Source organism: Camelus ferus, chromosome 2 (genome assembly GCF_009834535.1).
Source record: "Camelus ferus isolate YT-003-E chromosome 2, BCGSAC_Cfer_1.0, whole genome shotgun sequence".
Taxonomy (NCBI): Eukaryota; Metazoa; Chordata; class Mammalia; order Artiodactyla; family Camelidae; genus Camelus; species Camelus ferus.
In genome coordinates, this window is record NC_045697.1 from 109,498,431 (window position 1) to 109,523,910 (window position 25,480).

Here is a 25,480-nt window from a genome sequence, read left to right on the forward strand (position 1 = left end):
TATCCCTTCCCACCTCCCTCTACCGCTCCACCACCCTGGTAATCACATATTTGTTTTCTATGTCTTTGAGTCGGTTTCTGTTTTGTAGATAAGTTCATTTGTGTCCTTTTTAAAGATTCCACATATAAGTAATATCATAGGGTTATTTTTCTTTCTCTTTCTGGCTTACTTCTCTTAGAATGACGATTTTCAGGTCCATCCATGTTGTCACAAATGGCATTATTTTATTCTTTTTTATGTCTGAGTAGTATTCCATTGTATAAATATACCACAGCTTCTTTATCCAGTCATCTGTTGATGGACTTTAGGTTGTTTCCATGTCTTGGCTATTGTATATAGTGCTGTTACGAACACTGGGGTGCATACATCTTTTCAAATTAGAGTTTCCTCTGGATATATGCCCAGGAGTGGGATTGCTGGATCATAGGGTAAGTCTATGTTTAGTTTTTTAGGAATCTCCATACTGTTTTCCATAAAGACTGCACCAAACTACATTTAAAGGGAGAAGACTTGAGCTTGTTGAATAGTGACATGTTGTCCAGGGAGTCCGAGGAGCAGGAGTGCCCCAGACACACGAGTCGCTGTCGTGCAAGGCTAGCAGCCACTGTGTTCTTCCCAGCCCGCCCAGGCTTCAGGCCCCGCAGCCAGTGGGGCACGAGGCTGGCCTTCGAGGGACAGTTAAAAAGCTTAGGCATTTTTCATTAGATTTTTTTCCAACAGTATTGCTAATGTTCTTTGTAATTGCCTGAAGAGTGTTTCGATATACTTGCTCACAGTGGGATTAAAACATCAGTCAGTTCATTGTGTTTGAATTAACATGTTGCTCTGGGCCAGAAAGTTGTATAGGATTATTCTTTCATCCTACCAAGAAACTCCAAGAAATTACCGTTTGTACTTCCATTCTTATGTTACCAACCTTCCTGCGGCCCATATGCCTTCATTTGTCTTTTCCCCTTGTCTGGAACTTCTTCCTCTATTTTTACCTAAAGACAGCATCTCCGGCCTGTTGGCCCTACTCCAGTGCCACCTCTTTCAGAAAACTTTTCTGAACCGGCTCCACACCATCTTTCCCTCTTACGGACTTTGTTCCACTTTGTGTCCTGGTGAGACTGTCAGCCCGTGAAAGTTAGCTGGTCTCTCATTCTTCTTCGGATTCTTGGGTCAAACTGCCTTGGCTGCAGTAACGTCTAATGCAGGTAGAGAGAAAGAGTGAACGTCAGTGGGATTTGGCATTGTTGCTCTTATAGTACGAGTATGTTTATCTGCAGAGTTGCTTGAAAGGTCAGAGATGATCTTTAGAAAACAGCTTGTTCTCTGTGTCTGTGAATCCTTTTCTGTTATGATTACGAAAGGGGAAAGGAGTGGGAGAGGGATAAATCAGGAGCATGGGATTAACAGATACACACTACCATGTGTAAAATAAACAACAAGGGTTTCCTGTACAGCACAGGGAGCTCTTCAAATCTTGTAGTAATCTATAATGGAAAAGAATCCGAAGAAATATGTATACACACACACACGTGTATCTGTATAACTGAATCACTTTGCTGTATACCTGAAACTGATGGAGTATTGTAAATGCTCTATAGTTCAGTTGAAAAAAACCCAACTTGTTCATGTTCACAGAACTAATATCTAAATTTATATGGGCACTTTGGAAACTCAAAATTGCTTTTCTAAACATAGCTACAGTATTGCACAAACTTGCTTTGCCTGCCTATGACTGGGGAGGAAAGGCCTTTATACCCTGTCCCCCCATTCATTTGTCGTCTGTGTGAGTTTCTGCTTTGGCTTCCTCTTTCCCATGGGCAGCATCTGGCCAAGACGAATATCGCTAGAGATGTCTGATACTGAGTTACTGTTTCATGCTGACTTGCCCTAGAGGTGAATGGTGGTGCGGAATGCATTTTGTATTTTGCAGATTTCAAGATCATATTTAATTGTTTTAACATATAGCAGAGTCTAGGAAAAGATGTTAAATCTTTAAACCATGAGAAGCCATGCATTGCAGTAAAGAGAATGCTGGATGGGTGTTAGGAAACATGAGCTTAATTACTGGCCTTTTCTTTTATAGGTTTTTACAAGGTTATTTAACCACTTAACCAAAGGAGGTCTTTATGACGTATGGACTGTGGTGTGATTAAATGTGTAAATGTAATAATATATTCTTTAAAGGGCAAATGTAATGCCTTTTGAATGTAAGGTCCTGCTAGTGAGACTAGAAGGTGGAAGCTGATTTGCGTGGTGTCAGCGTGTGGGGTCCCAGGACAGCCCTCAGCACCGGCTGCACGTGGAGCTAAAGAAGGTAGAGTCAGGGTCTCAACAGGGCTCCCGGTGGACAGGGTGGCTGTCACTCACCAGGCTGGGGAGACAGTGCTGTGAGCTGATGGGGAGACTAAGTCCGATGCCCAGCTCCGTCTTGGGTTCCATCTGGAGGTGCCCGTGGACCATCTGCCGGGCGGCGTTCAGATGGAAACACAAGTCTGAAGCTCAGCAGAGGCGTCCAGGCCGCAGATACACAGGCTTGGGGAATGAATCAGTCAGACCACAGAAACCAACTCTGGCTGATTTAAGCAGAAAAGGAATTTATTGAAAAGATGTTGGGCAGTGCACAGAATCTCGAGGAAGACTTAAGAACCAGGCTCAGAAAACAAACAAGCCAAAAGGGGACTTAGCAGCTAGAACCACAGCCAAACCGTGCCATGGAAGGAGGCTGCCAAGGACACTCCCACCCCTGCCGCTCACCCCGCTGCTGGTGGCTGTGGTTATCACCCTCAGAGCCAGTCTCCACCTCCGGCACTCCTTGTGGCATCACCTCCTGGTGCCCTGCCTCAGGCAAGTGAATCAGGCTAAGTCTGAGTCATACGCCTGCAGCTAGGGTGCTGGCCAGGCTGCTAAAACTGGTACAGTGGACCCTTCAGCAACGCGGGTTGGAGCTGCGTGGGTCCACTTAAATGCGATTTTTTTTCTGTAAATATGGACGACACGATCCGCAGTTGGTTGAATCCGTGGGTAGGGAACCGCGGATGCGGCAGGCGTCCCGAGGGCTGGACTGTAGTTATGCACAGACTTTACACCATGTAGGGGCGGAGCTGCAAAATCCTAGCCCGTGTTCAGGGGTCACTTGTAACTGATCTTTTCACAACCCAGAAGGGGTGACCGTGGGCAATCTGTGAATGTGGTAAGGAAGCTAACGTGCTGGACAGCCAAAAAAATCCAGATGTTTGTATAGGAAAGCATCACTCTCTTGGTGATGGGTGAGCCTAGGGGGTGAGTGCGATTGGCTGGAAAGAGAGGGTGACCTGGTATAGGTGAGCAGAGGGGAGGACCTTCACGGAGGGCAGGAGCGGCCACAGAGCGGGGAGGAAGACTGGACTATATTTCCTAGAAACCAAGGGAGGGCACTTCAAGAGAGGGTAGCTGGTGGAGAGATTAACTGAGCTCAGCCCTCAACATCACAGCTTGTTATCGTCGGTGACCTCAGCAAGAGCAGTCCTGGTTGCGGGAGGGGCAGGATGCCAGAGGGAAGCGGGGTGGGAGGCAGTGCAGAGGAGGGGCTCTGAACACACATCATGGTCCCGTTCAGCTACCTGGCCACTGAGTGGGCTTTGGCAAGTTGTTCAAGCTCTCAACACGTCTGTGTCCTTGTGCGTGGAAGTGTGATAGTAATAGCATTCACAGGGTGTGTGGGATTACGTGGGATGGTCAAGGGCTTGGTGCAGCATCCGGTACACTGTAAGTGCTCAATAAATGTGCTTGCTGTCATTGGTACTTTCATGGGCAGTTGGGCTGCAAAGGGAAGAAGAGGACTTGAAGCAGGTAGGGACCATCGGGGGTCTTCTCAAGTAAGGGGCCGTGAGTTTCAGGTGTGTAAGTGGAGGAGAAAGACAGTGCTGGTAAGGAGATGGTGGAAATCCTGGGGAGGCAGGAAGCAGCTCTGAGGCCCTGGAATCAGCCCAGGACCCATGCATTAAGGGGTGGTCGGGGTCACCTTGAAGGGAAAAGAACACCTCCTCTGTGGGTGAAGAAGGTCATCAGCAACTCAGGGGACAGACTGGTGTGGAGAACGTTTGTCCTGGCCTGGGAGGGCTTGGCCATCCGCTCTCCAAGTGGCTGAAAACCCCAGATGTCTTGTTGGCGAGAGCGCCTCCAACAGTCCGTTGTTGGTATTGCTTCAAGTACTTGGCTCGGCTTTGACTTTGAAGCCAGAGGCTTTCTGTGAGTAGAAGAAAGTGGGAAAATCCTATTGTACCAAGTGACGTTTTCCCCCTCTGTGGGAATTTAGTGGGAAAAAGACTGGTTTCTGCATCCACTTTTAAGTGGTTCTTTGCAAGTGGTTGATTTACTGGGAAGAATGACATTTCTAACTTAAGTAGATTGTGTATTTCACATTTTTTTCCTCTCAGTAAACTTTTGGGGAGAAGCATTTTTTAAAATTAAAAGTCAAAAAGCCCAAGTTCCCTGGGAATAGCAACTACGTCCTAGAAACACCTGTTTCCTGCTCAAGGTCCAAGGGGGTTAACAGTCCCTACCTTCGGGAGTCTCCAGGTCTCTTCAAGGTGCCTCACCTTCTCTGACTCTAAGGAGAACAGCCCAGTAAGTGGCTCATTAAGTGGCTCATTAGCACAACATATCTTTCCTTGAATACTTCAGAGTCTAGACAGGAGCATCATTTTGGTGTGGTCTACTTTGTTACCTTCCTGAGGCAGAGAGGGTCTGTGAAATGGGTGGGAAACCTTTCCTCTTGTTCCTGCAACCTTTTTGCCCTCATCCAGTGGCTGAAACCATTGTCTTAACCTTAAAAATTAAAACAAACAAACAAAAAAGCCAAAACGTGCTGCTTCCCCTGGGGTGTTGAAAGAGTTTAGATATAAAAGGCAGCTAGCTGTGGATGTTGGGGCTTTGAGAAACAGATGAAAACCAGTCCATGTAGGAATATGGAAAACCAGGCAGTCCCACCCTCCCTGTCGGTGTTCACCGTGAAGTTGTCTCCTACCTGTTTGGCAAGGATGGCAGCCTCTGCAGTCCTGTCCTGAAACAGCAGTGTTTTCCAGAAGCTAGGTAGACCTGTAGGTTTACCGTGAAAAGGTCCAGCACAGACCCACAGCACAGGAGACTTGCTTCACGGAGTGATGGGGCGAGCGTCTAGCTTTGCCACTGTTCCCAGTCCCTGTGGTCCAGGAGCACCACCCGGGTAGCGGCACTGCTGTATGGGGCCGCCCTCCTTTCTGCACCGCTCACACCGCCTCCCTGGCTCTGTGCTCCCCACTCTACCAGGTGCTCAGAAGGTGTCTCCCAGTGTGGCTCCTGCACCCTCAGCCATTGCGTCTTCCCTCGCGCTGTTAGCTTTGCTGGAAGCACCTCCGTTCCATTTCCACTTGGGGAAGCTCTCTGTTGAGTCCCGGCCCTTGATGGCCTTTCCTGATTCTTTTGGGTAGATTTCTTCTCTCCCCTCTTTGAACTCTCTTGATCTTTGAGTTTTGCGCATTGGCACACGAGCCTTGTCCGGATGATCATCTTGAGGGGCAACTCTTCCTGAGCCGGCTGCTCCCCTGACCTCCCGTCCTGAGTGGCCCAGAGCTGCCGGGCTGGGTCCGGAGCCCCTGGGCCCTGTTGCTCACTCCCAAGAGGTGGAGCACCGCGTTGAAAATGATGTGTTTTGGTCACATAACATTTGTGAATGGCCAGAACGGTTGGTGATAGTTAATTCATTTTTATATCTACGTTACTGGACTGAAGTTTTTTAAAGGGTGTGCCTGATATCGGCAGATGGATTTAATTTGCCTCGGAAGAAGGACCGGACTTCCTAGTGCGTTTTTAAGGATCTCGGAGGCACCCAGTCCAACCCGTTCAGTTTGCCGAAGAGGGAACCGAAGCCTTGTGTCCCATGCCGGGGCTCATGGCTGGGACCTGAACCGGGCTCTTCTGGTTTCTTTCCTCTTGTTTGTATTAGTTGCTTTTTCGAAGTGTGTTTCTTTGTTTTCTATATAGAGGAAAAAACGATGGCAAAAGTTAAAAAATAAAATAAGTCAGGTAGCCTTAGGCAAAGATATTCTTTCACAAAAGTGTGTGTAGAGTTCCTTGTCCGTATGTCCTGCCGCTGAAGGAAGGTGCAGCTCTTGGCAGAAGGTGGGCATCTTCAGAGTAAGGGCTGAGTGGGTGTGGGTTGGGGTCCATATAACTGAGATGCCTCAGCCCAGATCACTGGTACTTCCATGCCCTGTTCCTGTGCCTGCCTAGTCCTGTTACAAAAGCAAAATGGCCCCTCTTATTTCTCTTTTTTACTAAAAGACTTTTCCTTATAATTATCTTGCAGATGGGGAAAGGGTGAAGATTAGAAATATGTGGTATGAATTTATGATTTATTTTCACAAGATGCACGTGTTCATTTTATGGCAGTTGTGGGGACTCTGAGTGAAAGAGGCCAGGTGGACTTTGATGCAAAAGAATCACCCGTATTATTAAGGATGCAAATGTGAAGAGGTTAATGCTGACTCTGGAGGGAAAGGGGAAAAGGGGAGACATTTTATCTTTTTATTTCTGTAGCTCTTGAGGCTTAAGTTATTTTTTTTTGAACTTGTGGATTTAGGAATGAAAGCGTTGGCATCTTTTAAACACAGTGAAGTTTCCTCGCTAGCCCTGATGTTTGAGGAGAGTTGCTGATGTCTGTGCTTGATGAAATTTCAGCAGTTTGCTGCTTTTTCCCTCTTTGGTCTTTAACCAGTGCTTGAGGTCGTGTATGTGTGTGAGAACTCTCCATGTCTACACCTGTGTCTAAAATGGTTTTATCTATGAGAACTTACTTTTAAATTTAGAGAGTGGTGTTAAATCTCCTTGTGTAACTTGATCTAGGTTCCAAATTGTCAAGAGAATAGAAACTGACTAGTGAGAAAAGATGAATCTGTTCTATGGCTTTTAGGAAGAAATACTGACATGGGTTTATTTCTCCATTGTGAGGTCAAAATAGAGTCTCTTTGCAGTAAGAGAAATTCCCGCTATTTCTACCTTACTGCTTTAGGTTGGACTTTAATCTGATTTGTTTAATCTTTTTTTTTTTTTTATTGTGGGGGAGGTAATTACATTTATTTATGTATTTATTTAATGGCGGTACTGGGGATTGAACCCAGGACCTCGTGCATGCTAGCCATGAGCTCTACCACCGAGCTACACTTTCTCCCTTAGGTTGGACCTTAGATGCCCGATTTTCATTGGGTGTGTGAAACTTCCTGATTGTAGGACTTAGAAAAGTCTGTTACGGTATGAGCCAGGCCAGGTTTCTATTTCATTTGTTCTGTTCAGAGTTAATTACTGCTACCCTGTTTGGGACCTTTAAATCCCGAGGTCAGCTCTGACTCCAGGCTCCGTTGGCTCCTGGATCTGTTCCCACTGCTTTTCCTGTTAGATGAGCACCGTCCTCTTAGTAACACGACCTAATATTTATTGCACTTAACTATGTGCCAGGCATGAGGCAAAGGCCTTGTTATTTGGTTTTAACCTCATGGTGACTATAAAGAGGGTACTGTTGTCATCTTCATCTTACAGACAGTAAGGCTGAGACTGAGAAGCTGAGTGACTGGCCCACGCAGGAGTAGAAAGTGGTGGTTTTGCACCTGAGCTCTAAAGCTCTCTCCCTGCAGGCGAGACATCCTTGGTTCCTTGGGTAGGTCGTGTGAACTTGGATAGGCCTGAACTCCACCCCAGGCTCAGGTTTCTGACCTGGACACGTCTGCTGTGGAATTTCGGCTCTGCCTCTGAGTAGCTATTATGTAATCTTGGGTGAATCACTTAAATCCTCCAAACCTCATCTTCATTCAGAAGTTGTGTGTGAAATCTGACGGTAAATCCACTTTCAGGACACAAGGCAGGAAGGAGACTGTCCCTAATTATTTTCCTTCCTCCTGTAGCAGTAGCCTGACTTTTCTAAGATAATTTTTGGCAGGTGAGATCGCCTGTTTTCTTTTTGCTCTGGAATGCTGAGCCCTGGCCAGCTGGGTCTGGAGTGGGGGTGGCTGCGTGCATCTGATGCTGGCAGCTCTTTACGTCCATGGCCTCCTGTGGCAATTCAGAACATTTCTGGAGGCCACTGGGTGTGTGAGTGGCCTTTTTGTTTTGCAGGCAAGTCAGGGAGTTAGTCCTGGCCTTTTGGGGTTTGAGTACATGGCAGACCTCTTATCTGCCCAAGCTGGTCTCAAGTGAAGAGGTTGGCAGGAGAGGCAGATGGAGCCTGAGCTGTCACCCTTATTATTAATACAGTTAATGTTGGAGATAGAATAAAGGCGATACGGATGGAAGATAACAGAGAAGGGATGCTTAGGAAGGAGGATGGAAGAAGGGAGCTTAGAGGCAGAAGAGTGGAGGGAGGAAGAAAAGTGTGCAGCCAGGATACTTCCCATGAGATGCGGACTTTGGAGGGGGATTCTCTGGTCTCCATATTGTTTGCACCTTCAAGAAAAATGGGAGAGGGGCTTGCTGAAGGTCACAAAGCGTCTATGGCCTGGCAGGATTGACACTCAGATGTCTGCTTGTGAACCAGCCTCTGAACTGTGCTCAGCAGAGGGCTACTTTGTGGGAGGAACAGATGGAAAGACTGTTCTGGCAGACTTGCTTTGAAAACAGTTATACAGGCTACATTTAGGAGCTTCTCCAGTCAAATGTTTTTGGAGTATGTGGCTTTTAAAATGTCATATGACAGTTGATAGTTTCTTGATAGACACACACATCCTTGTACTTTATAAATGTTATATATTTATATATATTTCATATTCTATGTCTTTAAGTATGCTTCTACGTTGTTACAGCTCATTTTTTTTTAGTGTGACATCTTTATATGTTTTTTGGTATATTAACTTGTGGCTTCTGATTCTGAAGGAAAGTGAAATCATCATTATAATAAATAGCTACTGAAAATACGACCTGCCCTGTGAGATTTTATGTGGTGGTTAATCTTAAAAATAAAGACCTGGTGATGGGTTCAACTTCAGGAGCGAGCCTGGCTGTGTTTCCTGTGCTTTCTGTGTTATAACTAGTCTTTAACAAATTCAGAGGCCCAAGTTCCCTCCCTCTCCTACCCTCTCCACCCAAAACCCCCTTACTTGGATGTCTTTTCTTGATTTGGGGTTGATGAGAATAGATATGTTGTCTGAATTCATCCAGAAATGAAGTCTATGAAAATTAAATCTATCTTCATTTGTATCTGAATGCTTACAGAATCTGTATATTTGGTATGAAGTGATACTGACCATAATCTAAGGGTATCTTAAATTTTTGCAGCTGTATTTGACTTCTAATAATTCAACTTTCACATTTAAATTCTAATTCAGACTCATCTACAAGGGAGTAAAATTATACCTCACGAGAGGCATTGCCTAAGTATGTCCTCTTAACTCCGCATTCAAATTTTAAAACTACAATAAGTTTAATTGCTTCTTTTCTTTTCTTTTTTTAGCTTCTCAGACAAGCTATTTAGTGGAAAGGGCTTACATTTTCAGCCATCAGTTCTAGATTTTGGAATTCAGTAAGTATCTTTTCCTTATCATTTTTAGTAATTTACTATTTGCATTGTTTGATTTTGGGTATCTTTTAAATATTTGTGATGTTAAATATATTATAAGTATATTGATAGTATCAAGAGATATTGGTCCTACAACTTGTTAAAAGGAACATTTCTGTGAAAAGGAGAGTGTAAGGATTGTTTTAGTCCTTTCTTTAGTTTTTAATAAATGTACCTTATAATTTAAGAAATAAGTCTTTGTTCTGAAACAAATTAGGTTATTTTGTAATGAAGAACTACATAGTGATGGTTTCTGAATTTTTAAAAAACTGGATTCATTTATTCACTCATATTTACTGCTTGCTGTCTCTCAAGATTCCAAATTGTGCAAATTAGTTATTATGATTGAGATTCTGGAAACAAGGGTGGAAGACGGCATATAAGCAGTAATGATTCACAGTACGTCTTACTGAGGACCATGACGTGAAGGGGCTATGATCTGAGAGCCGGCTGAGGACTGACCTGGGAACTCGGAGCAGTTAAGGAAGAGGAGGGTGAAGCAGTGCAGAAGAGGGGACTGACGGACTGGTGTTGGTTGTGATGAAGTTGGAACCTTAAAGTGTTAGACTCCCTGCATGCAGAATGGTGCTGCATGGAGTGGATACAGTTTCACATTAGTTGAGTTTCAGAGGGTGGAAGTCACAGAGTGTTTCAGGTGTAGAAACCTGCTGGTTTTAGCAGCCTGGAACATCAGTTTGATGAAGAACTTTTCTGAGTCACAAGAAGAGTTATGTAACCATGGTGACAGGAGAGCATCTGGGCTGTGTTAGTGGTGGTCTCCTGGTGTGCTCTCCTTTATTCATCTGGACTTCCTTCTTTCCGGTTCCTTCTGATCATCAAAAGATGAGAGCTGCAGTAAAGGATAAAGAATTTTAAATTTAAAAGTACATTGTTGAGCTCTTTCAGGAGAGTCTGTAAAAGGAAGAGAGAAAAGTGTGAAGGGAGCTTTCTGACTCTGCAAGATTCTAGGTGTCTGCTTTTTTGTTTTTGAATTTTTATATTTTTACTCTTTGGTAAAGAAACTTTATTAGAAGCTGAATATATAGTACAGTGTCATTGATTTCAAATTTTAAGAGAGCCCTTTGCTTTTGTGAAAAGTATTGTAAAGGAAATTTTGATGCAGGACCTTCTTTGCATATTACAGATTGGTAGATGTAATAAGATGGAGAGCAGTGAGTCTCGTTAGACTAGGATACAGTTCCAATTCATGGGATGCCAGCTGTCTGTAGTATATTTACTCTTCAGTTATATAAAAATCCTGTAAACAGTGTCCATGTGTGTATGTATGTATGAGCTAGGTATGTTAATTAGCTCTGCATTTCAATTTCTGGTAGCTGGAAGCATGTTGAAGAGGAGTATTTAATGTCTGGATTTGAAAAGGTTACTAAGTTTTAGACTTGAGTCACCTTTGGGTAATTCAGTTTTGTTGATGTAGTAGTTCATAGTTTCCAAAGTACAACTTGTCACTTGTGGGCTGGGTCTTATATCAGTCCTGGAAGGATGGTGGAGGCAGGTGTTGAGAGAGAGAGGGGCTACTGAGTGTGTGTGTATCATTTCCAAATATCTGTGTATTTGAGCGTGTGCTACAGATGCTTGTCTATTTGTTGCTGAGAAGTAGTGCATTTTTCCAAAGGTCATTTCACTACAAGTGACAAGATAAACCCGATTTCTAAGCAAGCACACACCATGCTGTTTTTCTTGTCATTGAGATCCAGGATATAGTTATGTGAATAAGTTATATTTGCTGATGTTAAAAAAAATCTAGATAATAACAAACCATAGTCTAAATCAGAACACATTTAAAATTACTCGAGTTTCATCTTACTTCTAACAAATGGTCTAATTTATAGGCATTAGATACACACTTCAACCAGAGCGTTCTCCCGATCACTTCACTGCCCTAGTTCAGGCTTTGCTATTGTTTATTTTGACGTTGACCTTGAGCACACCTCACCCTTCTCAGAGCTTTGGTCTTCCTCTGGGTTGGAGAACCAGGATCATGTTCTTCAGCTGCCCTCTGCCTACTTCTGAGGGTTTATTTTAAGGGTTAATATTCTGCTGGTCCTGAGATTAAAAGTGCTAATCATTCACAAGAAATTTTCATCATTCTTTTGTAGTATTAAATTAAGAGAGTATCTTCCAGTTGTCACTAGTGAAGGAAATTCTTATCCTCATAACACTTTTAAAAATAGAATTAAAAAAAATAGGCTAAAAATAGCACAGTGGTCAGTAGGTTTCAGCCAGCATTCTCTGTGAGGTCTGCTGAGGCTTCTGGCGGACGCAGCCACTGGGCTGTGTAACATGGCAGTTTTGCAGCCTTGTTTTTTAATGTTTTGCTCTGGGAGACATTTGTATCATTTGAAACTAAAAAATCTTGTGTTTCAACTTTATGAATGAGATAAAAGCTTTGAGGATAAGTATTAATAATAATAAATAGCTTTCAGCTATTTACCCAAAATCATGGAAGTTCTTACATATTTAATTTAATTGAGGGAAAAGGCAGATGGGAGCCCAGTACTCGTGAGAAAGGGCTTTTTCAGGTGACCCTTGATGCTTATGATAGTATGAAATTTTTTAGTTGTATTATTTAAGAATGCTCTAAAAAAATCAAGGTTTTAATCACACTGCTGTGTATTTATAACTGACTGTAAAGGACTTATTTTATAAAATACATTTTGGACCTATTAAGCCCTCAGTTAAGACTTGTGATTAAAAGTAGGAGGACAAGCTGAAAGAAAAATTTTAAGGATTTGATGGCAATAACACAGCAGTTTAGACGGGAGGGTATAGCTCAGTGGTAGAGTGCATGCCTAGCATGTGCGAGATCCTAGGTTCCATCCCCAGTACCTCCATTTTAAAAAAAAACAACAGCATTTTAGAAATCCCATTGAATATAAGAGAAACAACACACATTAGATTTTTCCTAAAGCATACTTTCTTTTTTTTTCATTTTTCAGTTTTATTAGGTAGAATTGTTAAAATTTGACTACACATATACAATATATTGCATGTAAATACATATATACAATATACTGCGCATTTTTTTTCAGTTTACATATGCGTACTGATCACTGTTTCTAAGAACAGTTTAGAGCTTTAGCTTTTTAAACTTGCGTAGTTATCAAAGGAATAAGGCCAACCACAAAATAAGAATCAACAGAATGCGGTAATCCAATCATACAGGACAGTCAAATGTGCTAAATGACACATTCTTAATGTCAGAAATTGGAATAAAGGCAGAGAAATATGAACAGAAGGTAGATGAATTTTTGCTGAATTTAGAATCTAGTATTTCCAGGCCATACTAATGAAAACTGTCTCTTTGGAACTCTGCCACTGAGGGTGTTAAAACTGGAGAGATGACTTCAGTGAAGTTTTTGCTGGCTCTCTGTTAATTACAACGTGGTTGAACTAGAGTGAATTCGGTATTGAGAAGCAGGATTCAGAGTAAATGATTCCAGGAAACATCGCAGGTAGCTCCAGGTAGGTGGGCCGGAAGCCGGCCCCTTTCCTCCTGGGGTTCCTTTGTTGGAGCCCACCTTGTGAATGGAGTGCCCGGCTGAAAAGAATCAGCAGCAAGGTCTCCATCTCTTAGTGTGTTTGCTGCACAGCAGAGTTGCTTACTCTGAGGGTCATGGAAAGTTATGGGTGTAAGTATAAAACTTTTGTGTTTATATTTGGGGAGAGGAGAGCCAAAGCTTTCCGCAGGTTTCCTGAAAGACTCACGATTTAAATGCATAAGAGCCACTGCTAGAAAGTGCCGCAGAATTTTCATTCTTTGAGGAAGAAAATGGTCTTTCACAATGAAGTTTTCCTTTTATGAGACTTAAGTCTCTTTGCCATTTAAAATCCATTCCCCCAAAAGTCTCTTTAATTTTATTGCTTAGAGAACAAACTCTCAGAAAATTGGCTTCTTCTATGAGTATAGTTTCTTATCTGAAACATATTTTCATTTGAATTAGAGACACATGTCAGACAAGTACCTAGTTCCCACTAGGTGTTTTGTTTTTTTTTTTAAACAAGTATTTAATGGCCTAAATGGGTTGAATTCTTCCAATATAAAAATCATTGGGGTGCACCAGTGGGTTGGCTTAAGTGTCTTATTAAAAAAAAAATTAAGAAAAATTTTGGACTAATTGTTGCTTTTAATTTTGTAATGAATATCAATAGCTTTCTGGGTTTAGACTATATATATATATGTATGTATGCATGTGTATATGACTGTATGAATGTGTGGATGGATGGATGGATGATTTTATTTATAACCATGCAACACCTTGCATTTTCTCCTTGTTCCCCTCCCAGATTCCTGGGACACCCTGTAGCAAAGATCCTCTATGCGTATAACCCTAGCAGGGAGAGCGAGGTGGTGGTGAATTCCGTGTTTACAACCGCAGGACATTTCCACGTGCCTCCCGTTCACTGCAGGGTGAGTGTGGATGTTCCTGTGGAAACTATGCTATGGCTGGCAGCCAGGTTTTCTTGCTTTCCTTGGCCTGAAGTTTTCACTTTCTGCTCCCGGTCTCCCCTTTTCCTGCTACCCAAACTCTTTCCTTCTGTGTGTTTGCTCGAGCATTTATTTTTTCAGTTGTTCAGATTCAGAATTTTGGTGGCTCTTGATAGCTACGTGGGGGGAAAATTTTGAAGAGTTTAAATGTGGTAGTAATGTATGTCCATTCAATGTGACTTTTTCATGCTTAAAGAAACTTAACATTACTTGTCTTGTAATGACTGCAAATGCTGAAGCATTTAGTAACTAGTACAAGTTTACAGTGGTGACCTCTTCACCTGGCTCATTAAGATGGTTAGGACTCCTTTCTAAATATAGGACTGAGAGGGAGTGAATGGCCCCTTATGAAGCTGATTTGCACTGGAACACAGAGCTCAAAACTGATCTCCTAATAATAGTTTTAATTTTAGGAATTCAATTTAATTCGGGTCTTTAATTTTTGTTTTTTTAATGGAGGTACTGGGAATTGAACCCAGGACCTCACACATGCTAAGTGTATACTCTACCACTGAGCTATACCCCTACCCCCTAGGTCTTTAACTTTTAATGAACATCCTAATTACTAGCTGGGTTTATTTATATATTGTCCTTACTCTGTCCACCTGATAGCCACTTTGTCTTTTTCAGGTACTGGGACTGAGGACGTGGTGTAAGGGGGAGCCCAGTGTTTTGTTTATGACAGTCTGCCCAGATAAACACTGTCCTTGACTTAAAAAAAATTTTTTTTTTGCTTTTGTTTTTTTTTGGGGGGGGAGGTCATTAGGTTTATTTATTTACCAATTTTTAGAGGAGGTACTGGGGATTGAACCTAGTACCTTGTGCATGCTAAGCATGTGCTCTACCACTTGAGCTATACCCTCCCCACAGTCCTTGACTTTTATGAAATATCCACATGTTTGTCCATCGGTGCCTCTCTTTGCTTAAGTGGAGGTAGGACTGTGTCCCACACAGGCCCTTGAACACGGGGGAGAGGAAGAGGAGGGTGGAGGAACGATGTGAGGCACGTGACTGCCAACCGGGGTGAGAGCTCTCTCGCCATAAGTCCATGGCGTGCACTTTGATATTTTCTCTTAGATAGTTAGGTGTTGGTCTGTTCGGACAGCCTCAGGGATTCATGATACATGAATTCATTTATACAATCAAGGATGCGGGAACCTGTAATCATCTGGCAACAGGAATCGTCAAAAAGAAAGTCTGTGACAGATAGTTTGTCACAGAAGGGCCGTTCTAGGTGGCTAATGAGGTCCCTTTCTTCCAGGTGATTCCTGCAATGGGGAGAACCTCCTTCAGAATTATTTTCTTACCCACTGAAGAAGGAAACATTGAAAGTTCTTTATTTATTAATACCTCCTCATACGGAGTCCTTTCCTATCATGTAAGTCACTTTTTCCTTCTGTCGTGTGATTTGGCTGTTGACTTAATGAAAGGGTTTGGATAAAAAAAGACTTTTGGAAGCGTTGCCACCTGGTTGATGTCATGGAGATAAAGGACTATTTCGCTGATGACAGCTCAACAGCAATCCCCCTTCCCCTGGTCGGATGTCCTCAGGACAGAGTGCAGAGCCGTAGCTGGCTGGCCCTGGATCTTGGGAGGGTATTGGAAAGAAACAGAGAAACCTACAGTACAGATTTCTAGTATAAAGAATAGTGGGATTTCAAAACTCACGTCCCTCACCTCAGACAGTCCAGGGGTCTGGAGTTCTGGGCAGCCCCTGGTGACGTTGTCTCCTCCTCTCTGGGACTCGGAACTCTTTCTGGTTGGGGACAGGGGTCCCGTGCTGGGGAAGCCAGTTCTCAGGGAGCTCACATTTCTCTCAGAGCACTGGGGAGGAAGGGAGAGGAATATTTCTGTTGTTCACAAAAATAGTCAGGGCTTTTGATCTTAAGTGGTATCTGTGACACCTTTAAGTGCCAAAAGCTATCATTTTTGTGGCAAATTCCTACTGGAGTCCATTAAACACATGATCCCATATTATTAAAGATGCCTGTTTCTGAGAAGAGTTGCTACAATGAGGAACATCCAGCTTAAATACAGCAACTTTTGTTGCCTTTTTTTTGTAGACAAAGATAATCATAGTAATTGGACTAAATAGTCTTGAAGGCCAAGTTGATAAGCACAGATGTCCTTTGGAAAGGTATTTCATTACTATGTCATGTGTGTTTCAAAACTGACAGAGGAGTAATCCGCCTCCACCCTTTTCTCCTGCAGGTATCTGGAGTTGGCACTCGCAGAATCTCTGCAGGAGGGTCTGCAAAGCAGCTACCGAACGCTTACTTCCTCCTCCCGCAGGTCCAGAGCATTCAGCTTTCGCAGACACAGGTGATTTTAGTAGTAAATTTATTTTGAATGCCGGTAAACACCACATTCGGTGACCTCTAAATTTAGATGTCTTTTGCAGAGTACACACAGACCTTTTTACATCGTCAAGATGAGGATTTTAATATGTGCTCCTCTTGGAAAAAATCCTGATACGTATGGAAATAATATATATATGTAAAGTGTCAGTAGAAGTCATAATAGTTCTTTTTAACGGCTGGATAGTCCTCAGAACCAATATTTCATAGTTTGCTTAGTCCTGTTGTTGGTCATTTGTGAAGTGTCCAGTTTTTCATTATTGTTACCACTAGGCTATGTACATATTTTACAAGTTTCTCTATTTCCCTTTTGGACTGCCTGTTTCTTTGGGGTGTATTTTGTCAAGAGGATTCTGTAGCTAAAGACTGTGAAACCGTTTTATAGAACTTGTTAGTCTTGCCAGGGTGCTTTTCAGGAAGGCAGAACCTCCCTGGTCCCGGTAATGACATTTCAGCAAGAGTGTCTTACCCCCTCCCCTCTCCTGCCTGGGTGTGGCTTGGTGGCAAGAAACGTTTTTGATGTTTTAGTAGGTGTATAATGCTACCTTAAAATTCTTTTTTTTTTTTTTTTTGGCTTTTAATTTAAAAACAATTTTTTTTTTGGTTTTTTGGAGGGGAGGTAATGAGGATTATTTCTTTATTTTTAGAGGAGGTACTGGGGATTGAACCCAGGACCTCATGCATGCTAAGCATGCTTTCTACCACATGAGCTATAGCCTCCCCCCTTAAAATTCTTCTAATGCGTATTTAATTAATAGCTTATAGGGTTGGCTGTTTTTTTCCCTTTGATTTTTTATCCTGGTAACTATGGATGACTTTTGAAATTCAGAAAACTGTTGAACCAGTATGTTATGAAGCTTACCACCTTGCCAGCCTTTCTTTCTGATGAATAAATAAAGACCACTGCTCGGACTTTCTGTCAGTCACGGTACCCAGGCTTCCTTCACCATCAAGTCTTCCTGAGCCTCTGCTCTGGGCCAGACATCAGTCCAGCACTTCTGTCTTCATGGAGCTTTCGTTCCAGTCGGGAGACAAGTGAAGTTAATTTACCTGTAATTAAAGGTCCAGGTGCTTTGCCCCCAAATAGTTAATTCTTAGAGTTTTAAATGTTGTTATTATTTTTTTATTAAATGGAATAATAGTCCTTCCTCGGGCATTTAAGGGAGGTTTCTTGTAATTTGCAAATTTGGATTTGGTGTAAGTCCTAAAACCAGTGGGACTGTACTGAGAGGTTTGGGGCAGGAGCGGCTGTGATCTGACTTGCATTTCAGAAGGGCTCGGAAGGGCCACAGAAAGTTTCATCTGCAGGTTTTTCCTATGAACATTTTTGGCCGTATCTCAGGGCTGTCCTTCAGTGAAGGGGGGCAGTTAAGAATGCCCGGGTTTCTCTGGTGACCGAGAGCGAGAGTTTTGAGTGCCTCATGCCATTTTAGTGGCGATAAAAGTGCTGAAACCGAGGCGGGTGTTCAGATCGCCTTTGTTAACGAGGTTAATTTAAGGATACGTGGAATTAAGGGCCTCAGAGAGAGGCCCTGCTGGGAAGAGAGCTTGCCTGTCCTTCACTCTCCCTGGAGACCCTGTCCTTGCCATGATGCGCTCTGCCCTTTCCTGCCTCCCTGCCATCCTCATCTCTCTCCTGGACCACTGCAGCAGCCTGTTAACTGGTCTGCCAGCATCTGCTTTGACCCTTCCCTTTGGGAAGTCCTCTTCCCAAAAATGATAGCTGGACCAGATGAGTCACCTGCTTACCCCTTCCCTGGGCATTCCTGTAGGTGTGAGGGCTTAAACCGAAGCCTGAGTGTGGCCGGCAGGCCTGCTCACTGCTCTGGCCCCTGGGTTACTGGCACACAGGACCCTTCCTCCGCCGCCCACCTGTCCACTTCCTCTCCTGCCCCAGGTCCTGCGTGGTGGTGGTTTCCCCCAGACTCCCCTCCCTGTCTTTTCATCCTTCCTTTCCTACCTTGTGTCCTTCAGGGCACCTTGCGGTCTCTCCCAGTCTAGTTCCTGGGCTTCCTAGTCCAGCTGGACACTCCTGTAATGTGGTCCTTAGCCACTCTTTCCTTCACTCCGTGGACTTTCAGCCCCGTGAAGGCGGGGGCCATCTGACCGGGCTTTCCACAGCGTCCCCCAGCCTCGCCCAGGGCCCGCCGTCGGAGGGCTGGTGGCCGGGGGTTGAGGGAAGCTTGGACCGGAGGGGTCTGCACTCACCTGCCCTGGGCCCACCTTGATGGTGACGTGGCTCTTCTTGGTCTTTGTTTCTGCTTCAGCTGGTCCCCAAACTCTCCGTCTTGCTTCTTTGTTCTTTCCCTTTGTGCATTTTTTATTTATATTCGAACAGCTTTATTGAGATAGAGCTCACATACCACAAAATTCACCCACTTCAAGTGTACAAGGCAGCGGTTTCAAGTGTAGTCACAGAATTATGCAGCCATCACCACAGTCTGATTTTCGAACATTTTCATTGCCTTAATCACTGGCAGCTACTGCTCTATTCTCTGTCTCTGTAGGCTTGTCCACTCTGGACATTTCATATAAATGAATTGTGTGGTCTTTTGTGACTGGCTTCTTTTGCTTAGCGTAATGTTTTCGAGTTTCATCCATGTCATAGCACACATCAGTTTTTCCATCCTTTTTATTGCCAGATAATGTACTGTTGTAGGCATATGCTAGATTTTGTTTAACCATTTATCAATCGGCGGACATTTGATTTGTTTCCACTTTTGGGCTGTTAAGAGTTCTGTGGCTGGGACCATTCACGTACAAGTTTGTGTGGACAGATTCTCTAAAGCAGCCCATGTTACCACATGATTTAGTTTCAGTTTTTTTAGTACTAAGTAACATGCTTACTACGTGCAAGGGTATTGATGTTCTTATGACTACATACCGACAGTACTGTTGTCTCATGTAACTCTCAAACCGTTCTCCTGAGTGTAGTATGTAAGAGTGGAATTTTGCTGGGTCATATGGTAATTCTGTGTCTGATATTTTGAGGAACCGTCAAACTGTTTTCTGAAGTTATTTTACAGTCTCACCAGCAATATATAAGGATTCCAGTTTCTCTACAACTTTCCCAAGGCTTATTATTTTCTGGGTTTTTTTTGTGGGGGGTTTGTTTTGCTTTTTTATAGCCATTCTGGTGTGTGTGAAGTGATATTCCATGTGGATTTTATTTGCACTTCCTAAATGGCTCATGATGTTGAGCGTCTTTTCATGTGCTTTTGGTCATTTATATATCTCCTTTGGAGAAATAGCTATTCAAATCCTTTGCCTGTTTTTAAATTGGGTTTTTTTAAATCACTGAGATGTAAGTGTCCTTTATATATTCTAGATACTAGGCTTCCATCAGGTAATGATTTGTAAATATTTTCTCCCATCTTATAGGGTGCTTTTTCATTTTTCATTTTGATTTTTTTTTTCGGAGGGGGCAGGTAATTAGGTTTATGTATTTATTTTAGTGGAAGTACTGGGGATTGAACCCAGGACCTCGTGCATGCTAGGCATGCACTCTACCACTGAACTACACTGTCCCCTTCACTTTTAATTTTGATGATGTCCAGTTTAGCTGTTTTTTATTTGGTCACTTATGCTTTTAGTGTCATATCTAATAGAGCCCACGGTTATGAAGAGTTCCTCATATGTTTTCTTCTGAGAGTTTTATAGTTTATCTTTTCCAGTGAGGTCTATGAGCCGTTCTGAGCTCATTTTAGTGTACAGTGTGTGCTCGGGGTCCAAGTTCATTCTTTGCCATATGCGTCTCCAATAATTCTAGTACCACTCGCTGAAAAGACATTCCTTCCCCATTGAATTGTCTCGGCATCCTTGTTGAATTTCTCAGCTTTGACTCCACTCCTAACCATAGATTGTCTCCTTCATCTTCATTTATGCTGAGATCTATGACTTAAACGAGTTACTTTCCAAGGCTGCCCCTGGTGGGCACAGCTCCTTGCACCGGTCAGTTAACGAACAGTTACTTACTGGATGTCATTTCTTGAATGTTCCAGTAAGTGATAGAGCAGTGAACACAGCACAGTGTCCCTACAATATAGAGTACATTTCAGAGTTTTCAGGTAAAGCTTACTTTTTTTTTTTTTGGCTTCTCTTTGGTGAGAATCCAGTATTGAGAGATCCAAATATCAAAAAATATTTCTTAAAAGACACTTATTTACATTTCTTTTATTTTTATGGTGCTTGAGAAAAAGAAACGTTGAAGTCATTTTTCAAGGCTTGCTACACCTAAAAACAAAAACAAAACCTATAAAATTTAGATTTAAGAAATAATGTCATTCCTCAGAAAACATCTCAACTGTAATATTTTTGCGTTTAAACTGCATACATAAAATACGTTCTAGCTGTGTCGTGAGAGGCTGTGAGATTGCCAGCTATCTTTCCGCAGATAGGAGTGTCTTTATTTTGATAGCCTTTCTGTCCCGTGTTTTTATCTGTTTTCTGCCTGTGGTCAAGAACCCATCATCTGGTGGGGAGGGTACAGCTCAGAGGTAGAGTGCTTGCCTAGCATGCATAAGGTCCTGGGTTCAATCCCTAGTACTTCCATTAAAAAATAAATAAATAAACAAACTAGGAAAAAAAAAACCCGTCATCTGGGGTGGATACTAAGTTCAGGAGGTCAATTCCCTTAAAAGGGGAAGGAGGGTGTGGGGATGTAGTGTTCATAATCGAATCTTTTCTAATACAGAGCTAGAAAGTGTATCTGGTAGAAAGCTATGGAGCGAGAAAGCTTAGGCAGAAATTAATATGTTATCAACTTGGCTTGGAGTTTCTCAGATACAGAGGATGGTCACTGGCCTTTGCTTGCACTTGCTTAAAATTGCTTCCTAAGGTAGCAACTAGAAATTTTATGTGATCAGGACAGTTAGGCTCACTTACTCCTTGCAACTTCCTGCATGTTACCTCCTACAGATGTACTGTGGCAGCACTTGGTCTTGTCTCCCGAGCTGCTGAAAGATTTAGTTAGTTATGACAGAAATCAAGTTTAAATAATGCTCAAAAAAAACCCCATTAGGTTTACTTTACGGGTACAAACTGGAGGAGAAATGAACTGCTTGTATGAGGTCAGGAAGCTTATTTCATACCTCTGTCTGGTCTGTCTGTTTCCAGGCTTGTGATCTTTCCACTGAACCACACTGCCTCTCGTTGGAAGCTTTAAATGATTATCTGTAAATCACCCAGAACAGCATCAACCCCCCAAAATCACAGGGTATAACTTTACTAAAGCACTCTGAAAAGGGCATTGTTTGCTATTTTGCCCCTCCCCTGCCTTTTCTAAAAGAGCTTATATTCAGGGAAAATGGCCAAAAGAAACACGTCCATTTTATTTGATCTTTTTTCTATGAACAGGGGCAAATTGTTAGCATTTGTTATGTTCTATAGATCGTAACTTGTTCTGCCTCTTAATGTGGATCCTGAGTTCGATCTCAGTTTTTTTGGAGTAACCAAAGAATGTGTCCATCTTGTGAAATAAACTAGGGTGCCTGTGAATAATTGTTAGGTTATCTCAATGTTTTTTGTAGTATGAGCTCATTTCTTTCCTTCTTGCGTGTGTCAATCCATATCTGACTTTTGCATTTTTCCTGCTCAGTGGAATTGGATTAAATGGCTCACTCTCTTCTGCTGAAACCAAGAGTGTTTATGTGATTTGTCCTCTGTCTAAATTCATGCTGGCTGGCTGGTCTGTGTCGATCACTGAGTTCACTGGAGAGAAGGGTGTACATTTCAGCCTCTCTGCTGTGCACGTGTGTCTGCTCTTGGGAAGAAAGTAGGCAAACATGAGGAATTAAAATTGCCTTTTTTCCCCCCATTTGTTTTGGCCTTTATGAAGTGAGCATTCCTAGCAGACAAGACATCACCATGACAGTGGGTTTAAGTGAGAATCTGAGGGTCCCCTGCTTTTACTGTCACCTTGGGCACCTGGGTTATTCCCCCTCCCTCAGTCAGGCTTTCTCCCCTCCAGTGCACATGCCACCCCTGCTGGTGAAGTCTTCTTCAACACAACTATTCGTTATTTCCCTGATCACTGCACTGGCCAGGTCTCCTGTTGTTTGCAGGATACAGCCCAAGCGCCTTAGTTTGGCATACAAGGTCCCTCATCACCTGGGTCCAGCTTCTTCTCCAGCCTCGGAGGTACCACCCCTGTCTTCTCAACTCTGGCCTCACAGACCGCTCGTCCCTGCCATCCCTTTTTACAGACTGTCTCCCCTTCATAAGATTTTACCCCATTCTAACTCCAGTTCTCCTTCTGATTCTATCCGTCGAGACCCAGTTTAGATGTTACCTCCCCTGGATCCTCTCCAGGTACCTGGACAAGTCTCTGCCCTGGTCCCCCGGCACTTGGTGCAAACCTGCTTTAGCACTCAGTGTCCCGGGCTGTCCCCACCCTGGTTCTTCCACGAGCTCTCTGGGTCCAGGCCTGTTTCTTTTTCATTTTTATAATCTCAGCATCATCTTAGTGTTTGGTACACTGAGGGGAGCCCCCAGAGTTTTTAATAGGTGGATGAGTCAGTGGGCATCTGAGTTGAGAGCCCCAAATAGCGTATCTGCTCATTGTAGTATCAAGATTTGTATAACTTCACCTTCTCACCATACCAACCAGATGACCTTCAGCAGATTTACTACAGGGCAGGTGGTATTATTCTTATTTTAGAAATGGTAGAATTGTCTTAGAGTTTAGGTTACTTGGTGGAGATTGAGAGCAGAGCTAGGACTGGCCGTGCTGACTCAGTGTGCTTTAAATTTTCCGCCATGTATAGTTCAGTGGGTTATGAGTTTCATATCTGTTGACTTAGTAATTCATGTTCCAGGAAAGATAAATGCAAATAATTAAATTTCTTTCTTTTGCAACATTTTTATAATGGCAAAAACAGTAGAAACAGATTAAAGGCTCAACAGTGGGGAAAGGATTTGATAAATTTAAGAATATCAACATAGAATTTTTAGTAATTGTCCCAAGTTACAATTATGATGCTAATGTAGTAAGGTCCAACAGGTGAACAGTTGAATATAAACTAGATCACACTCCGTGATTGTGACCGTCAAGTACCTGGCGGGACAGAACCGTGTACGCAGAATGGTGTTAGGCTCATGAAGAAGCAAGGAGTTTTATTTTTGAATGTTTTCTTTAGTGTTGTTTTGGATCCAGGTCATTGAGGTTTGAAGAATGTTTACTTGGGCAAAGCAGAATATTTGAAGTTGGTGTTCTCTCAGAGTCTGGCCTGTAGGGTCACGACAGCAATAACCTTGTCTCAGAGAGTTACAAGAAGTTAACTCATTATTATTGGAGTCGTAAAATAGCATTTATTGTTAAAAATCGAATTATAAGGCAATTTGGGAAATAGAGACGTTTTCTTCCTTTTTTTCTTTTAAAACATTTAATTCATTATTTAAAAAAATTTATATCTTTTGAGGGGATCAATTAGGTTTATTTATTTATTATTATTATTATTATTATTATTATTATTATTATTATTATTATTATTATTTTAATAGAGGTACTGGGGATTGAACCTAGGGCCTTGTGGATGCTAAGCATGCGCTCTACCACTGAGCTATATACCCTCCCCTAATTTAATTTATTTTAATTTATTTTTTAACACCTTTATTGTGGTAAAGAGAGGTTTTATTTATTTATTTATTTAATCTATTTTTTTCTTTTTAAAACATTTAATTTATTTTTATTAATTTATTTTAATTAATTTATTTTTAACAGCTTTATAGTGGTAGAGAGGTTTTAAAGTTGGAGGGAAACTGGTGACACACAGTTCCACCAAGCAAAAGAGGTTTTGTGTGTAGCTCCCCGACGTGGTGTCATCTTATTGAATTCTCCCAAAGGGAGATCATGATTATAAGAAATTGTAATGTAATTACAAGAAAACACAGGAAACCAGAGAAGTGAAAATTTAGAAACAGGCTGCATGACCACTGTCACACTCAGCAAAGGTGGCCAGGAAGAATATTCTGTCATCTCCTTTCTGTATTTTTCTGAGTGTGTATGTGATGAGGGGGCCCCTCCCCCGCCGCAGTGTCCTGTTACTGGGTGGTGTCCAGGCGAGATTATTTCTGGGTATTCTGTGTGCTATCTAAGACCGTTTGGACCAGGAGTTCCTGCCCTTTTAGGATTGGCACAGCCTTACTTTGGTGCACTGGTGCCGGGCCCTTGTTCCTGCCCGCCCGGGACAGGTGTTGGGCCAGGGCCAGCCTGTGCCTGCCAGGCTTGGGGTGGGCGCCCCACGTGGCCTTCCTGCTTCTTGCCTCCTTAGGTGCTGATCCCTGTCAGTCTGGAAGGGAAGCTGTAAAATCAGTGTGGGGAGGAGGACAAGGAACATTTCCAATCAGGGGAGAAATGAAAAGGGTCAGGTTTCTCACTCACAAATAAGTTGCAAAAGTCTGAACGAGGAGCCGGAGACGGAAACTAAAAACAGAGAAAGGTTAGAGGCTTCTGTAGCTGCCCTGTTTTACTGAAATCTTACATAATTAGTTAAGTGAAATAAACCAGCTTTCTGGGTGTGTGATCACTGAGGATTCCTGAAAACCTGGGTGGAATCATAATGTGTTTAATCAAATTTATTTGCCTATGAGATGCTGTCTGATCTTCTTTGCATTAAAAGTTTAGGCTGTCAGACTCAGGAGAGTTATTCCATCTGTCAGGTAAATATATGCCATGACCTACCTGTCTACCTCTGAATATAGCTTTTAAAAGCAAGTAAGTTGCTTAAATACTAAATATTTCCTTTTTTTTTTTTTTGCCCCATTGGCACCTCCAGTGAGAATGATTCAGTGGAATGGGAGTTTGGGAAGAGATAAAGCGTTGCTGAGTGTAAGATAGGAAGGAAGTGGTGAAGACCAGGGTGAGATAGAGAATTGTGGGTGTGTCTGGGCGTGTTTCCCCCTCCGGTATTTTCTGTACCGAGTGGAGTCCCCTCCCCTGCATCACCCCTGTGGGCTTCTCCAAAATCTCTGCCCTCTTGGTAGAACAGAACAGTTTTCTAGGAGAGAACAGTTCCTTGGCCCCCCTTTTTTTTCAAGTTTCTTCTTTTGAGGGGGGAGGTAATTAGG

At 42.7% G+C, this 25,480-nt stretch overlaps 1 protein-coding gene across 1 annotated transcript in view; it reads left to right on the forward strand.

Annotated features, from left to right (window-relative positions):
- Nucleotides 1-25,480, forward strand: part of TMEM131L (transmembrane 131 like) — a 159,808-nt gene that overhangs the window by 66,996 nt on the left and 67,332 nt on the right. The window contains 4 exon segments of the mRNA XM_032465146.1: nucleotides 9,446-9,514; nucleotides 13,856-13,979; nucleotides 15,319-15,435; nucleotides 16,269-16,379. Of these exon segments, the coding sequence (XP_032321037.1) occupies nucleotides 9,446-9,514; nucleotides 13,856-13,979; nucleotides 15,319-15,435; nucleotides 16,269-16,379 (421 nt within the window).